Genomic DNA, 17,848 nt, shown 5'->3' on the forward strand with positions numbered 1-17,848 from the left:
AGAGCCTCTACCCCCTTGTTGGGCACTAACACTCCAAGAAGACCTTTGCAAACAGGAAACAGACTTCTCACCTGTTTCCTGAGCTCTAAAACCTTGCAGTGCTGTTATTATTGCAGGAACCTCTCCTTTCTGTTTCCTGAGCTACCTGGGAGACAAAAAGGCCCCATTTAAAAATAAAAAGTGGCACTCAACTTGAAGACTGAAAACATTTTGGAAATCTAGAAATACCAGAAAACCTATTTGGGAGGTCTTGGAGGATCACATAGAAATGCTTCGGGGGACACATATAGGCAATGGGTAGGGTTAGCCACCCCTGATCTAGGTAGAAAAATGTAAGCTGAAGATAACGTCCTAGATCTGAAAACGTTGATGGCTGTAATGCAATATTAGAAGTAATGTCTTTGGTGGAAGAGAGAAGTCTTTCTGTTCCACTTCAAGATTTGGTTAAAAGCTGGCCACATAATTTTAGATGCATGACTTGGATATTTTAAACTATTATCCCATTCTCTATTCAAATGACATGACACTTTTATTTCCCCAATTTACATCCATAGGAATTTTTTCTAATAGAATTGGCACACATATGCATCTTCCTATATAAATAAAAATGTAAGTCTGTTGTCATTCAGCAGTTTGTGTGGCCACCAATAGGTGGCTACACCAACTCCAGTGTGATGGCAAGCAGCATGGGCAGCAGGTGATCTAGGCAAGCTGTTTAACATGAGGGGAGGCGCTTCACATAGCAGTATGGCAAACTGCTCTGTGTGTAGCACCCCCCCCATTAAACATGGTTTTAATTTTACATGCACAGAGACACACACTACCTGCTTTAAATATGTAATTTTATATCCAACCCTACCCACTAGTTCCACTCTAGGGTGTCATGAAGAACCACATAGCTGTATTTTTCAAGCCTTCAACTACTTATCCCAAAAGTGTGACCGAGGAACATGAAATTGAAAATATCTACACTACATGCACACATTTGGGAAGGAAACATCTTTTATGAAAAGTTGAAGTTCTTTGAACTTTTTCCCGCTGGAAAGCTTTGGAGTTGGGGGGGTAGGCTAAGTTCAAACAAGATTATTACTTACTTAATTAGGAGCGGTTATTTGGCCACAAATGGGGAAGGAATCGTTTGTGGGGGTTTTGCTGTAACTTCTCCCTAAATATATGGATGCAGGCTGTGTTTTCACCTCACAACCTGTTTTATAAAAGCATAGGGACAAGCAATATCAAAACATAAAACCAACAGACCAGAAACCAACAGACCTTAGTAGCTGTATAGCTATAACAGGTCAGATTGTGTGTGTGTGCTCTTTACTTTCTTTTAAAAAATCCAGAAGCCTGTACTTTTCTATCTCATAAATATTTCAGATAAATCTATGAATAATTAGTGCAACAAAGATTAAATCTTCTAAAGATGCACGGTGAATGAAGTAAAGCACTGCTAACATGCAGCTAAGTCTTGAGCATTTATACAGTCTGAAGCAGGAAATTTCTCGCACACAATAGAGATTAAACACACTCGGTGCATACAGTATTCTCCTCAGCATTCTGAATTGGGACTATGGCGTAGCAGTTGTTGTCTTGAGCAGGTTTTTCTTGGTGATTTTCAAGCCCGGTGTTACCTACCCAAGTGGCAGTGACACCAGCTTTCACTGAAGCCTTATTACTCTTAAAAGAGCAATTTGGTTGGTTGCACGGCTATTAGGATCAGACAGCCAAGCTTAAAGCTGTCAGTACAACTGCTTCTCATCTGTTCTCTCTCTCTCTTTTTTCTTTCTCTCACCCCCCACAATCCTGACATCTTTTCTCTGTTCTGCTGGACACAGGCATTACTGTTTTTATCATTTTCAATCACGCTCACACTGAAAGCTGACGAATATATTCCCACTGAAGCCAAAGTGAGGAGCACGAAATTCTTTTATAGCTCCTATAGTAGCAGCAGCAACAGCAGCAGCAGCAGCACTAGCTGCATGTTGTGTGTGGGAAAAGCTGGATCACAGAGAGATGTGGCGTTCCTCAGGGCTACTTCACTAGATATTACTTCAGAATGGCAAAACCGCTCCGTGTACTGATTTTTCAATGATTAATGACTCCTTTCCAAGCAAAGACTGAATGGAGAAAGTGAGGGGAAAGATGTAAGGGGTGGAGGGAGAGAAGACCTGTGGAAAATAACTTGCGGAAATGTTATCATCAGAGAGACAGAGGGAAATTACAATGCTTGAACTTCTTTTTATTTTGATGCTGCTCTTCTCTGGACCAACTCTAAGCAAGCTAAGTAGGACTAAATCAGGCAAGCACTGGAAGGGTGGTAAGTGATAAAAGTTTTATAAGGAATGTCAATCGGAAACCCTGAAAAGCAAACAGGGCTCATATTTGATTTCTTGGTAATAAATATATTTTTTTTGAAATGGTTGAGGTTTTAATTAGTGTCTAGATTTCAGATGAATTCTGAATGGAATATAGAATTGAATCTAATGTGTTGCTTGTACATTTTCCTGTGTAAAGCCTTTCCTTCCAAAAGGGAAGTATTGACTTAAATAAGCATAAGAGATCTTGGCATATCTGGATAAAGCTTTTGCCATGTACATATTCTAAACAGGTGATTTAGAAATTGGTGTACTTGTGATTGTGAAAGCATTGTTTGCTTGTTTCAGAATGGATATGGGAGAGGGGGAAGGGAGAGGGGGCACAGATGCGTGTGTCTATGTTGCCTGTAAAGGCACTGTAGGCTCCCGAGATTGACCTGTTTTATATATATATATATATAGGTACTTTATTCTGTTCAATGTACACATTATTAGTACACATTATGAAATTGTTGGGCAGACATTTTTCAGAACATGACTGTTACGGAAATGCAGTGCCAGCATCACTAATGGACTGGCTGACTGTATCAGTGTTGATGTGTTAATAATGAATAATTGCATTAACTTTATTGAATTTATTTTATTGTGCTAAGAAAAGAAAAAAACCTTTTACGGCTTTTGAAGGCTGCAATCTATTTCTTTCCATGCTCATAAACTCAGGAGGATATGTATGCTACTTGTGCTATTACAGTTCACTAAATATTAATTTTGCTAAAGTTTGCTTTGTTTTGCTTCTGGAAAGTAATAAATTGATATCTATGGGAAAACATGGGATAAAAATAGTTGATGGTCAAATAGTAAATGAATATCAATGACTTGGGGGGGGGAGTGGTTGTAGCAGATGCTAGACAGTATTCGCCTTCTCTTTCACCCCAGATGTTTCTTGATATTGTTGATTGGGAGCACCCCAGGACTTGTGCACCTCTCCAGTTGATCACTGCTTCAATAGCATTTTCTGGTTTTTTTATACTGTCAGTGTTGTGATCTGAGGTTAAAGAGTAACATCAACATTAAGAAGAAGTTTTAATAATTCATCACAACATCTCAGCAGGAGACTCTCATCCCATCCCTCTCTCCCCCCCCCCCATCTCTCATTGCATGAAAGACTTTACAAACCATCCACGTGCTGTATCTTCAAGGGAAAAGTTCCAGCAGGAAATTAGCCTGAAATGTGTAAAGCACAAGGTAGCCAACAGATTATGAATCTGTCTTCTTTTGCTTTTGCTTTATTTCAGTGAAAGTTGTGGCAGGTGAACATGGCTGGCTTGCTTATGACATGTTTTATTTTTCTTCTTATGTGTACTTGATACCCGTGCAGAATAACTTGCTGTACTTCCTGCCTGCCAGTGTCAACGGAGGCAGGGAATGTGGTTCATGAAATGCAGATGGTGTGAAGCTGAGTTGTGACAAAGGCCTACAGTGAATTTGCAAACTAATCATGTTAGCTTAATAGAGAAGATCCCTGCCTTCTCTGGTAGCTATAGGTTTCTCCACACAGGCACATCATCACATCACCTCCACTACATGAAACAGACTTTCTCTCATGGTCACTCAATGATGATATGGTTGATAAATGAGCAGAAATGCCTAAGCTGCCCCTTGATGGTTGTGGCAAGGTGGAAAGCAGAGTGCACATCCCTGCTTGGTTTATAAAAGCTTGTGTCCTTATTAGTTGTTTCTTGATTGTGTGCAAAAGGTCAATTGACTGTTTTGCTGTGAATAAAGTTTCCACAAGCCACCACTCAAGGCATATTGTGGATGTTTCTGGCAATGTCTGACAATGGCAAGTTAGGCACTGGATAAATGCCTTGTATCTCATTAGTAGGAGAAGCTGAGATGAGCATAGGGAAATAAGAGGCTGCCATAAGCAGAGTACTTGTGCATGAACGGATCCTTAGGTATGAAACTGAAGTGCTTTGCTTTGGCTATACAAATATTTGGTAACAAACATGTACTGTACAGTTTTCAGAAGTTATATGGACCCTATACAGAGGGAATGCAATGACGGAACAGATTACATTAGATTCATTAGACAGGATAGAGAAGAGGGAAGAATATTCAAAACTGACATGTCCGTTTGGTAAATATATTTCTCTATATTCTCCCCCACTTCCACTTTGGCTCTAGAAATCTGGAAAAACCATGAGCACATGGGTTTTGTAAACATTTGTACTTGCACAAACATGTTCAGATACTGAAAGTTCCACAGGTGACAAAGAACCTGTCAGGCTTTATCTTTGTTGGCTCACATCTTATCTGTGGTTTTGTTGTTGGTTCTCTATCTCCCAACAAGGTACTGATTTTTCCAGTAGTATCAGGGGACAACATGTTTACTACTCATAGTTTGTTTCTTGTTCTGAATACATGGTAAGTACCAACTGTTCTGAATGCTCAACATTTTGTTGTCAGTTACTGTTGTTGAAAGAGGTGCCTTAGTTCTTCTAATAGTTCTTTCCCTCAGTTAGTACTGAGAAGAATTACACTTGCACAAAACAATATAGGTATGATAAAATATTGTTTTATTTGAAGTCTGGCTTGATGAATAAAGATCTGACAGCAGCATAAGTAAGAGCTGCTGCAGCATGTGTTTCCTCCACATCTTTCCAGTAATGTTAGAAGGTCCAGGGCACATGGGAACAGACCATAAAAGGTTTCCTTCACACATAATTATTGTCCTATATTGTAGGATAAGGACGTGGGTGGTGCTGTGGTCTAAACTACTGAGCCTCTTGGGCTTGCTGATCAGAAGGTCAGCAGTTCAAATCCCCGTGATGGGGTGAGCTCCCATTGCTAGGTCCCTGCTCCTGCCAACCTAGCAGTTCGAAAGCACGCCCAAAAGTGCAAGTAGATAAATAGGTACCGCTCTGGTGGGAAGGTAAATGGCATTTCTGTGCGCTGCTCTGGTTTTGGTGTTCCATTGCGCCAGAAGCGGCTTAGTCATGCTGGCCACATGACCCGGAAAAACTGTCTGCGGACAACGGCCGGCTCCTTCGGCCTGTAAAGCAAGATAAGCGCCGCCACCCCAGAGTCATCTGTGACTGAACTTAACTGTCAGGGGTCCTTTACCTTTATTGTAGGATAGGGAGTTCTGGCACTGAAAGGAGCCACAGGTGCTGCCAAATCACCTGGCTTCTAAGGTACTTTGGGCCCTAAACAACATGGGCCCAAAGGCTTGTATTCAATGCAGCACTAAGTAACCATCCCATTAGTGCAAGGATTTTCACTTGTCAGCAGGACTTCCCCCACTCTCCTCTTTCTGTGCTTCCCCAAATCTGAGAGTTTTTACAACCCCATGGAGCAGATTTGGGGACATAGATGTGCATAGCACACTTCCTCAGGGTGTGAAGCCAGGGAATTTGTCTTTGTGGAAGAGGAGATGACAGTGCTCAGGGGAAATTACCTTGGCCCCACTTGGAGGGTTCATGCTGTTGCCTGAGGTTTTGCAACAATGCAGAGCCCCCACAAAAGGTGGCAAGCAGTAGGCTCTTTGCAAACAAACTAAAACACACTCCCACCATTGCAGGAACATCTATCCCATCCTCCTACAGCCTCTTCACTGTGCTAGCACTCATGGCTTGAAGGGAGGTGGGCACCATAACCTGCTTGAACTTGTGGGACACATCTCATTGGAAGACACAGAGAAGCAACCTGCTTGCCATGGTGTAGCTAGTACTCTACTACAGCTGAAAAAAGGTCAGGGACTCACAAAGCCACATTTTAAAAAGACATTAATGTGTGTCTGGGCACACCTGGCACACCCTGTACACATGCTTATATTTGGAGAGTGCATGGGGCAAGTGTGGAGAAGGGGAAGAAGTCCATATGTGCAAGTGGAAATCATTTTCATGGTTCCCCCATGCCCCAGAGGTTCAGTTCACCTTTACCAGGGCCTGAGTCTTTAGTGTTGCAAGCCTTGTGTCTGGAAGGAAACATCCCCACTTTCTTTTAGGTGCTTTTTAAAAACAAAAACAATACCCTAGACAGTTCAGACAGGCCTCTGTTGAACTGGATTGTTTTTGTGAACCAACTATTTTTTATCAACATGTTACTAGTGCTTTTACCAATTCTGTTGTCGTTAGATTACATTTTTCTGTTGTGCACTACTTTGCTGTATTTCCTGTGAGAGCCTGGTTTATAAATATTTAAATAAATAGTGCTGAAGGAGCCAGGTGATGGGGAAGGAACCACACTGCAGCATCTCCCCTCTTGCTAAGATAATGTTGGAAAGGGCCTTTAAACACAATGGATATGAACTGTGATAATAAATACCTTCTACAAAATCACCAGTGTGCCTATAGTGTGACATCTTAAGAACTTGGACGTAGTAACTGTGTACTACTTTTACAAAGCAGTTGCCCTGAACATTGTCTGGATGCTGCAGTTGTAAAGAATTCAAACTGTTCCTTCTTAACTTATATGTATGAATATTCAGTTATGTAGGGGACATATCCAAGGATGTTGTGTATTGGCCCCAAATCTTTTTTCTGAGTGCCCTGGGTGTTTCTGGGTAGGTAATGAACTCAAGGGAAATAGAACTGTGACGTGCTTTTGGATTCCAGGTAGGCTATTCACTTAGAAAAATTGATTGATTGATTGATTGATTGATTGATTATTTATTATTTTATTTAGAGGTCACTTGGAAAGTAATAAATGGGGGCAATTAAAGAGAAAAGTGAATTTATTTGGAACAGGATCTCTTGGGAAATTGATTGAGATAAATGAAGTGAAAAGCATTTAGGGTGATCTAGAATGGAGTGCAAAATAATTCAGGGCTTGTGCCTTGCATCTTTTAAGTACACTGCTAGGTATATCTGATCTTGAGATTCATCATAATAATCTACGGAAATCACATCTACTTTCATATTGTCAAATCTTTTCTCAGTATGCACATAAAGATTTGATGTGGGTTGGAAATGGATACAGTGGATTTACATGTATATAAAGAGAAGATGTGAAAGCCAAATTGGCCAAATGCCATGAGAAAATTGGGCATCCATTGACAACTAGTAGGCCATTGAGAATATCAGGTAGGTAGAACTGAGGAAGTTGGGAAAGTGCTAGTCTTTACTTTTGTTCAGCATACACAATTAATAATTTGTTAGAGGGAAAACTGAAGTTGTTCCTGCTGGCTCCACCCTCAGCCTCCACACAGGTATATTGTGTAGGCTTCCTATACATTATCCAAGGCCTCAAACATTTGAAGGTACAGATTGCACCAGGGAGATTTGTCAGGTACTAAACAGTGGCTAGAAACATTACAACTTCTTTCCATCTATAATTTTTTCCACCTACAAATCCAGGTGGAAATCCAGCAAGTCATTAGACATTTAAAAGAGAAATGTTGCTGTACTAATAGTTACCCTGTGAAAAAGTAGCAGTTTACTTCCACATTACTTTCAGTAGTAAGATACAGTTTAATCTCAGCTGTAACAATTTTCATGTCTTTCTCTGACATGAAATACTATACTATACTATACAATTACTATTGCTAAAGAACCTATGTATGCAAAGGCCACAATGCTATTCATCAGAATTGATGTGTAGTTAGCATGACTTATTTTAAAGAGAAAGCTTCATATCAGGAAGCATCATTACTATTTATCAGAGAAAATCATACCTGCTACTGGTTTATCACCAGATAGTTATCCATAATATATCTGCAGTAAAAAAAACTTGGGCCACAGTTTTTGGTACATGTGTGAGTTAAAGGAGCACCATTTGTCCAAGTTGCAGTATCTGTGTAAAGTTTATACAGCAACCAATGGGCAAACTGCTTTTCCGGTTAACAGTGCTTACATTTTTACTCTTTTCTTGGCTCCTTTTAGTACAACTCCTCCAGCTGGAACCCAACCTCTTCTATACCAAAGTATATCTAGGATTGTGTGGCCTTGATTCCCATTTTTTGATCCTGTCCATTCTTTCCATTGCTTTTTCTTTCTGAGTATAGAATGTTGCCCTTTGCAATGCAGTACCATTCATAGGTCCCAGTGTCTGTTGTACATTATCTTATTTGCAATGCCACCTTCCATTGAATTCCTCTTTGTATTTGCTTGCAGTGGTTGCTGTTAGAAAAACCCACACATCCCCAAAAATTACTTGTCAGAAAGTAGATTTGTAATTCTGAAGAGAAGATTCTTAAATTAGAAGCTGAGCAAATTCATTATGGGAAAATAGATGTGAGGAAAGAAGCTTTGGAACAGTTGTGAAGTATTGTGAACATTAGAGAATCAGCAGGCAAAACCAAAGTTTCTTAATTAGCACTACAAATAGAATGAACCCATGGAAATTGCCTGTTAAATGTTCTAAGAGATCAGATATTCAGAGATATTAAAATGCTGGCTCTTTTGGGGGGAGGGGGATCTGGTTTTCGTTTTGATTTTACGTAAGTGATTTTTAACCGCCCTGAGACCTTCAGATATAGGGCGATATAGAAATAAAATAAATAAATAAATAATCATAATATTACAAATGAAGAACTACCCCACATGCATATTGAGGTGCCTAAGAAAGCTATGTGGATATTTTGGCTTTCCCCATTTTAGTAATTTTTTAAAAGGCAGTTACATTAACTTCTAAATACCATTGATTTTAGACTCTTAACAACTCAAAGAATTTTCTGATAAATACTCAAGGACCACATTATAGCTTTTAAAAGCCATTTGTAAACACCTCTAGGAATTCTTCGGAAGAAGGGAGTGAAACTTTGGTTTCATGGTTTAATCTTTAAAACCGTGTTTTTTTAAAAAAGAGAAACAAATCATAAGTAATACTCTTCTGAATGCCATGCAAATCTTTTTACCCACAAGCCCATTATAAAATGCTTTTTATAAGTATTATGCATCTTTCAGACAGTTTCTGTAGATCAGGTGTGGGGAAGTTTAGTCCTCCAAATCCTTCATGAACTACAGCTACTGCCAGTCCCAGGAAGCATGGCCCAGATTTTGGGATATGTAGCTCAGCAACATCTGGAAGGCCAAAGGTTTCCACACTTGCTATAGATACTTTGTATGAGCTGTCTGGAAAAGAACCTGATGTTGGGAAAGATTGAGGGCACAAGGAGAAGGGGATGACAGAGGACGAAATTGTGTTGTTCTCACTAAATCCATAGCAGAGGAGCTGCCAAAGTAATGACTCAAGAAACGTCTAAATCAGGCATGGCCAAACTTGGCCCTCCAGCTGTTTTGGGACTGCAATTCCCATCATCCCTAGCTAACAGAACCAGTGGTCAGGGGTGATGGGAATTGTAGTCCCAAAACAGCTGGAGGGCCAAGTTTGCCCATGTCTGGTCTAAATAAAGAAACAATGGGAAGATCTGGGAGACACTATTCCTAGTTCAAGATAAAGACTTTAAAATTTGCTAGAATACAGCATTAGACTACAAGCAAATTCTGATGGATTCCACCTCCCCCATAAACCTGTAAAATAAATCTCAAGCCACGGGAATCACATTTTACAAGTTTTACAAGTTTAGGCTCTGCTATGCAAACATGCAGGCAAAAGTATTCTGACATTTTTTGAAGGCATTTGGACTATATTTGGCATCATGGTGAAAAATGAGTGTTTGGTGAATAAAAGTGTGCTGAACGGTCTGGGCGCAGAATGCCTGAAAGGAGAAACTAGGATGTTACTGGTAGCATTCAGATTCCATGGTTCTGCTCCTCCAAACTAGAAACTAGTTGTGTGTTTATATCCTCCTTACTAACTAATGCTGCCTAATAAATGACTTCCTGGGTTAATCAAACCATAGTTTGTCATTCTGTGGTTTCAGCAAGCCCTCACACCCCAGATAGCAACCACAGTTTGATCCTGGTAAGTTTTCCAGCTTTCATTTGCTCGTTCAAACCATATCTTGTCAGTTAAGACAGACTATAGTTGGATTATGTTAGCAAGTTTTTACTAAGCCACACATGAGGAGAGATTGCTTGGCTCATTTCCAAAATATGTCTGAATGTAGCCACTATGTTAAAATGGAAAAAGATGTATATGTTGCATATGCTTTCAGCCATGCAAAATACAGTGGTTTATGTTGAATCTGTGCTAGGTTTTAGCAGAGAATGATATTTTGTGAAGAATGATATTATTTGCAAAATAAAAGAGTAATCTTTACTATGCCTATGTCATTTAGCATATGAATTTACAACACTGAATTTTTTGGGGGGGCGGGGGGAAAGATGTGTGATTTTTTTTATTTTTACTGTGAAACATTTAAAGTAACATGCTAGCAAAAAGCAGCTCTGTGGCTTTTCAATATGTGGTAATAGATTGTCTGTGGTAGGGAAAGCTCAGACATCCCAAATCAGCTGACTTCACTGTGGTAATGAATATTTGTGCAAAGCCACCTTACTCTGAAGACTTATTTGAGTTCTGAATGCTTGAGACACAGAGTTACTGCCACTTTGATTGCTTTTATGTAGAAATTAATTTGCTAAGCATGTCTCAAAATCAGGTTATTCTAATTGGCTAAATTTTCTTTTTAAAGATTTCTTTTATTATAGTTCTGTGTTTGAATATGCTTCCTTTTCTGATTGTCTGATTAAATTCTGAATCCTTTTCTATGTACACTTGAGGAAGATGTGACCAAGAGGCTAATTCTTCCTGCTTAATGGTAATGAGCTTTGACCCTATAAGCTTTGAATTCAGAATTATAATTTGGAAAGTTATGGTGTGTGTTTGCAGAAACTTTAGTAAATATGCTGTGTGCAAGAGCCTCAAAAGCTCAACGTGCAAGTAATCAAGATTTTTGACGGTTTATACATGAGTTTTTGTTCAGAGTAATCTGGAAGTGTAAATGATTTCACAATATGGAATGCATATGATTCACTAATTAGGAAGGTTTGTAGGACCTGGATTTGTATCAAATAGGGTTTCTGATGGCTAGCTTTAAATTGGAGCATTTGGCTGAACTTCCAGGCTTCTTCTTTTTCAATCTTGGCTTCAGTGGTTGCCAGTTGACAATGGGATTCAGTGTGGTATTTGTGAGAATTTAAATGTACTAACACATGAAAGCAAAGAGTGGTTCTCCTCATAACAGTGGTGATTTTTGTAAAAAGTGAAAGCAGAAGAGGACAAATGAACTTTGTATTTCTGGAACTAACATGACGCTTGTCTGTTCACTTTATAATCCATTCTATACTGTCAGCATATCCTTATGCATGCATTTAAAGCCCCACACAATTATAACAATGTGAGGTCTGAGTAGAAATATGGTAGCTGCCTTCTCTGTCACATCCCCATCACCTATCTCCACTGCCCTTCACTTGTTGGAAGGCAAAGGTCTGCAGCAGGAGGCCTGCTTTACTCAGGTCCCTAGCTTGTGTAAATTAGATTCCTGCAGAGACACACTGCATTTTTACTGATAGCATTAGTGTATCATCATTAACCCTCTAAACATGCTAGTTAAAGCACCAGACCTGCTCTGTAAGAGCTATTCCATTCAGGGGGAACTCCTCACAAGTACACTAATTTGTTCAAAACACCTTTTTAAGTGTGACCATTTCTGCATGATAAAAAAATGGCTGAGTTCTGGTTCCACCAGCTTCTGCTTCATTTTCTTGATCACCCATGCTTTAAGGACAAAGATAAATACATTTGAGTAATATGAAACTAAGGGTTTATAAAGGGTTTATAAAGGCTCCTTAGATTGAATAAGGGACTTAATGAAAGGCAGATAAGGGGTTGTTGTTATTTTTTTGGGGGGGGTTGTTTGGTGGGGGTTGTTGCGCGTGCATGTGCTGCGATAGAGCGCTCCTGTGCATGCACGAAGTATGCAGATCGCTCCTGCATGCTGCTGGATTTGCCGCGTTCGTAACCAGAAAAAAACGCAACATGAAGCAAACGCAACTCAAGGTATGACTGTATAAGACAGCAAGGGTGAGTTTATGGTGAATCCCGGCACCTCTTTTTTCTAGAAAAATAGCACTGCTCTCTCCTGTATTTTTATGGGCAGAATCCAAAATAAAAATTACATTCTCTCATTGGTTTCAATGGGCGAGGTTTAAGCATGTTTAATTCTCCTGTTAAAATCAATTAAGCTATCATCCTGGCTCTACAGGAGCCAAAGCACAAACCAAAGAATCACAGAATAATAGAATTGTAGACGTGGAAGTTATCCCAAGAGTCATCTAGTCCAACCCCTTGCAATGCATCCATGGTAGATGACCATCCAACCTCTGCTTTAAAACCTCTAATGAAGAGAGTCCACAACTTCCCAAGAGAGTCTTTTCCACTGTTGAGCAGCTCTTAGATCAAGTCAATTTGGGTGTGTTTTCATTTCACAAAAGGGGAGGGTCGGTTCTTGCTTCAGTTTTTTGTACACCCCTACAGAAACTTAGCAAGAAGTATCTTCATTCTATAACTTTATCAAGAAGTAGAAAATCTATTCTTAAAAATAAAAAAATCAACATGTAATTTTGCCACAACAGTGAAGCTTTCTGGGTAGGGTCTGCCAACACTATGAGCAACTCAACTTTTAAACTCCCCTAGCATTACTGTGTGGAGCTGCAGTCTGTTGTACAAAGGATGCAATATTGTATCAACCAGTCTCAGCACACCTCTTTCTGTGCCCCAGTTAGCAGGTTTTCACCACACCAGTAGAGACATCTTCAGCCTGAGACAGAGCAGATGCCTCATAGCATCCACCAAGGCACCACTCTTCCTCTCCTCATTTCCCATGCATCAACTTCTTGCTGCTTTAAACAGCGGACACTCCTAGGCCCTTCTAGGCCATCTTGCCCCCACTATGTCTTGCTGTGACAAACGTAAGGTTCTTCCTCAAAGTTAGGCACTAAGGGAGAGATGGCTCCAGAGAGTGTTGTTGTTGCTGCTGCTGCTGCTGCTGCTTTAAAGTTTCAAATTGCTTTAAAGTAGCAAATGTTCACACCTTAAACAGTAACACTTTTGTGCCACATCACCCAAAATACCTCACTGAGTCTGAAGACCCTGTTGACTCCAAGTGACCTCAGGAGTTGTGGCAAAGTGGTGACATCACTCGTAGGGTTGTGTGCAATGGGATAATGATGCTGACAGCAAAAGGCAGTAGCCACAGAGCAAGTGGAATAGTAGCAGGCAGGCCTCCATTTGGCTGGGGCAGGACACCAATCTACTTCCCCTTCTTATCTGCAGCCGGAGAGGCAATAGCTCACCTTGGTGAACTGGAAATTCAGCCCAGGCCAAGTACTTCCCACACTCTAGTTGTCTAAGTCCCTAGATCTTAGGGATTTTATTTTATTTTTTTCAACCCAACGGTCCTCAAATGCATTTACACCTTAAGCCATCCTTCTGAGCACTCTGAGAGCTTGGAGGGGGATTTGTGCTGAACCCCAGATACTTTGGGGTGGATCCAATAGATCACTTCTTTCAAAGGAAGGATTCTTCATTTGATGGAGAAAGTATTTTTCTACTGGATGAAGTTAAGTTTTGTTCCAATACATTCTCTGAGTGCAGATTATTATCTACAGTTACTCTTATGATGTAAAGACCAATGATACACCATATAGACTATCCCCCTTGCCTGGCAAGCACCAATTGGGAAGTACTATGGATCACATCCTCAAAGCTGAAAGGCCAGCAGTGGTATGTTAACCATGATTCAATAACTGTCCTTTGTGCAATCCAACAACATGCTGACAATTGCTTTTAATTTGCACCACTAGTGGAATTCTTGGCTGTGGGGGTTAGAGCACTCTCCAGGTGATAGAAAAAGTGTGCTGAATTAACCTACATATAGATTCCATAAAGAGTCCATTTGAAGAACTATACTACCATGGTGCTTTTGATGGCAGGGAAAATGTTCTTCTCCACTGCCATTGTTTGTACTCAGTGATATTTAGTGGAATTGTTCCTGTTGCAAAATGCCTTATTGCATCTCAGTTCCGCTCATCTAAAAGAATATCTGTTGTATCTTTCTGCAGTTTCAGTGGAAAACATTTTGTAGTGGCTTTTCTTTTCCTTTCCTTTCCTTTCCTTTCCTTTCCTTTCCTTTCCTTTCCTTTCCTTTCCTTTCCTTTCCTAAAAAAAGCATTTTGACTGATTTTGCTTCAAATGGGCCACAAACCATTCCATTCCAAACTGGCTCAGCTAGGTTGAGGGAAAGCCCCAGGTGAGCTGGGCCAACCCAATATCTGCCTCAAACTCACTTTGTCTCAGCAGGTCTTGTATCTGGATTGTGCCTTTCTGAAGGGGAAAAATATTGGTTAAAGCCTGGTTAAATAATTTCAAACTTTATTTATTTTGTACACAAATTTCAATGCTGTACACAAAATTCAATGTACATTAAATGGGTGTACATAGTAAAATCAACATAATAGAATGACAGGTAAAAACATAAAAATACAAACATCAGAAAAGCATAGAACTGTACCACTATTTATTTATTTATAAATAAATAAATAAATAAATTTCTGTACCTGCAAACCAAGGTATTTGATTCTGCAAAACTTGCCAGTGTTAGGTAAATAGTATGGTTCCAGCTCAGCAGCAGACATTCCTGTGTAATTCAGACGTTTGGGCTTCTAGCCTGACTTTAATACTACAGCAACTTTGAATAAGTTGAATGGACTAGTTCTCGGTGAATTAGTTATTGGTACTGAGCAAGTTGTGGAGATGTTTTTAAACAGGATAGCGTATTGAACTTAGTTGGTGTCTAAGGTGCTACTGGACAAATTTTTTATTTTTATTTATTTATTTGGACTGCGTCAGACCAACACGGCTTCCTACCTGAATCTAGAGCCAGTTCCTGTCTTTCTTGTCTTCTTTTAAACCACAGTATTAAGTGGTTTAAAATTATTTTTATTTCCAATTCCATTGAAATTATCCTAAGGAGTGCCATAACCTTTCATTTTATCATTACTATTGTTTAATAGCAATATAAAACCACTGGAGGTGATTGTCCTGTGATTAGCAGTATTAAAATATGCTGAATAACACCATACAGTACTCTGGTCTAGAAGTAATGCTTTGGGAGGCTGAATTGGGGTTTGTATTTGACTAAATGAGAGCCACAGTGAATCTAAACAATATAAGATGGAGGTTGTGGCTCATGTAACTGAGAGAGGATTTCCTTCCTAGAGATAAGTCGTAGCCTTTTGAAATAACATAAGCAAAAGGAAATGGATTATTGATTCAGTCTAAAATTAACAGAGTGAAGGAGGAGTCTTTCTGCCTTTAGAATACCAAAGAATGTGATATGTTTTCTCTGTATCATATTTAGTGCTTGTATCCAGTTTATAAATTCACTTTTACAGCCAACACTGAATTGTCTCCCTTGGAAATGCTTACCTGTACTATAAAAAGCAAGGCTCTTGCAGAATAAGCTACATGCACTGCGAATATGGGATAATATCATGTATTATTCATGCAGATTTACAGTATCTGTATTACTCTTTCCCATCCCTTTCCCAAACAATGAACACAGTAATTCCACTTTGCACGTAATCTAATATACAAAGTTGTTTTTGTTTTAAAGTGTGTTGTAAAAGTCAATTTTCTCAACATGCTTTGGCCCATCTGCAAAATCAAAAAAATATGATTGTATTTTTTCAAGAGCAATTTTAGTGATAAGTTAAATTTACAACATCCATACATGAATGTACAAAGCAGAAAGCTAGGTTTGACATATCTTTTGGTTTAGAATGTGAGTTGGGGGGGGAGGATTTAGAGACCTACTTTATGACAAGACCTGGATGTCGGGTCCTGATGCAAGTGGGCTTGATGCAAGACCCATGCACTCTGCCAGGCTGCTCCTTCTGAACATCATTGGTTAGCTCCAATCACCCAAAGCTATTCTTACCTGTTTGCCATGGAAACCCCACCTATCAGCTATAATAGCTTATAGAACCTCCATGCTCAGAGTCCGTATAACTCTACTGGGAGCAAGCAGAAGAAGAATATGGTTGTCTACATGCTGTGCTGGGTTGGCTGCTGTTGGAAAGAGAAGGTTTAGATTAGACAGAGTGCCTTAAGAAAAAAAACCACAAATTGAATGCAGTGTAGGGGATGAGTATGAGCTCCAAACACCGAGCCACACCTTTAATTTAACATTTGTTCCTGCAAAATGTATTTAAGGAAGTCAAATTAGTGAGGCCTCTGAGATCAGTGCTTTGTCAAAGTCCCTTGTCCAAGGTGACAAACAGAATACAAGGCAGAGGAAGGGCCAGGTATACCAGATGCAGGATATCTTTAATGCTTTTTTTTTTGCCAGCTTCAGAAAGCATCTGGCTCATCACTGTTGGCAATATAATGATAGGCTAGATCCAGCCACCCATATTGATGAGCTAATCTACTAGAACTTCCACTACTGACTACTACCCTTGCTGCACAAATAAGAAGAGTTCATATTTCTCTGCTATGCTCCAGTGCTGTATTGAGGGACAGGCAGAAATAGACTCTGGGGATCCTTGGCGCACCTGCAGCAGTATACTGTGCTGGACCTTTAGAACCCCCTTCTGTCCCCCCCCCTCTCAAATTCAAAAGAATATAATAGTCGTGTTTGTTTGGACCAAATGGCTATCTAGGTCAGGATCCTGTTTCACACAGTTGCCATCCAGATGCCTATGGGAAGCCAACAAGCAGGGAATGAGCCATTTCCCATTGTTCCACATACAAGTTTGCAAGTGTGTAAGACTTCATCAGTGGGGATTCCAACCTGGGAAGTCTAACTGCTGTGTACACTCACTAAATTAAACTTGCAATTAGACTTCATTATGGTCTGTGCAGATTAGCTTGGGGAGCTGTGTATGAGATGGAAAGATTGATCATGTGTTTATGCTTCTGCAGCTCAACTTACATACGACACTCACCAGCCAAACCAAAGGTACCTTTTCCCTTCAAGGAGTGCAAAGTATTCCTATTCAGAAGAATTCATAGGCTTATTAGCAACAATGGTCAGATACAGAGCTGATTTATGTACTATTGGAGTACCACAGGTGCTGATCCACATAGTTCTGCCCACATGGCTAGAGCAGATTATGTGGTTGCAAACCATGCTAGAGAAAAAAGGATTTATATTATATATTTCTTATCCTGCTATACACTCTTCCATCATGGGAAATAGATGTGGTCATTACCCAGTGTGGAAGAAGACCAATTATGGAGGTGGCACGAATAATTACCACTATAGCTAACATGTTAAATGGTATCCCACTTTCAAAACATTTGACAGAGTAGAAACTTTGAACATAGGAGCCTATATACTGAGTAGCATATGGAACCATACCTACTGCATGGGCTAAATTCAGAAATAATGCTTTCCTAGAATTGAATATATCTAATCACGTCTGTCTTTCTGTCAGGACGATGATGCTAAAATGGTCTTAAAACAACATCCCCTCACTTTGCATTAAAGCTCTGAGACCAGCACTCAGCTCTGTGCATTTTGAACTCTGTGCAATAAAAGTTTTAAGAGATAAGAAGCTTTTTCTATTTCAGGGTTGCCATTAGTCTGAATAATGCATAAACAAGGGGAAAGGTTTGAAGTA

The 17,848-nt window shown here is 39.7% G+C and overlaps 1 protein-coding gene across 17 annotated transcripts in view; it reads left to right on the forward strand.

The window, feature by feature from the left end:
• Positions 1–2,175: 2,175 nt before the first annotated feature.
• ROBO2 (roundabout guidance receptor 2) overlaps positions 2,176–17,848 on the forward strand; it is an 839,550-nt gene continuing 823,877 nt past the window's right edge. For all 17 annotated transcript variants that reach the window (XM_081199575.1, XM_081199578.1, XM_081199595.1 and 14 more), the window contains exon 1: positions 2,176–2,317. In XM_081199575.1, coding sequence (XP_081055701.1) covers positions 2,191–2,317 — 127 coding nt within the window. In that variant the 5' untranslated portion in view covers positions 2,176–2,190. The remainder of the gene's footprint in view (positions 2,318–17,848) is intronic.

This window comes from Podarcis bocagei, assembly GCF_964188305.1.
Source record: "Podarcis bocagei genome assembly, chromosome: 6".
Taxonomy (NCBI): Eukaryota; Metazoa; Chordata; class Lepidosauria; order Squamata; family Lacertidae; genus Podarcis; species Podarcis bocagei.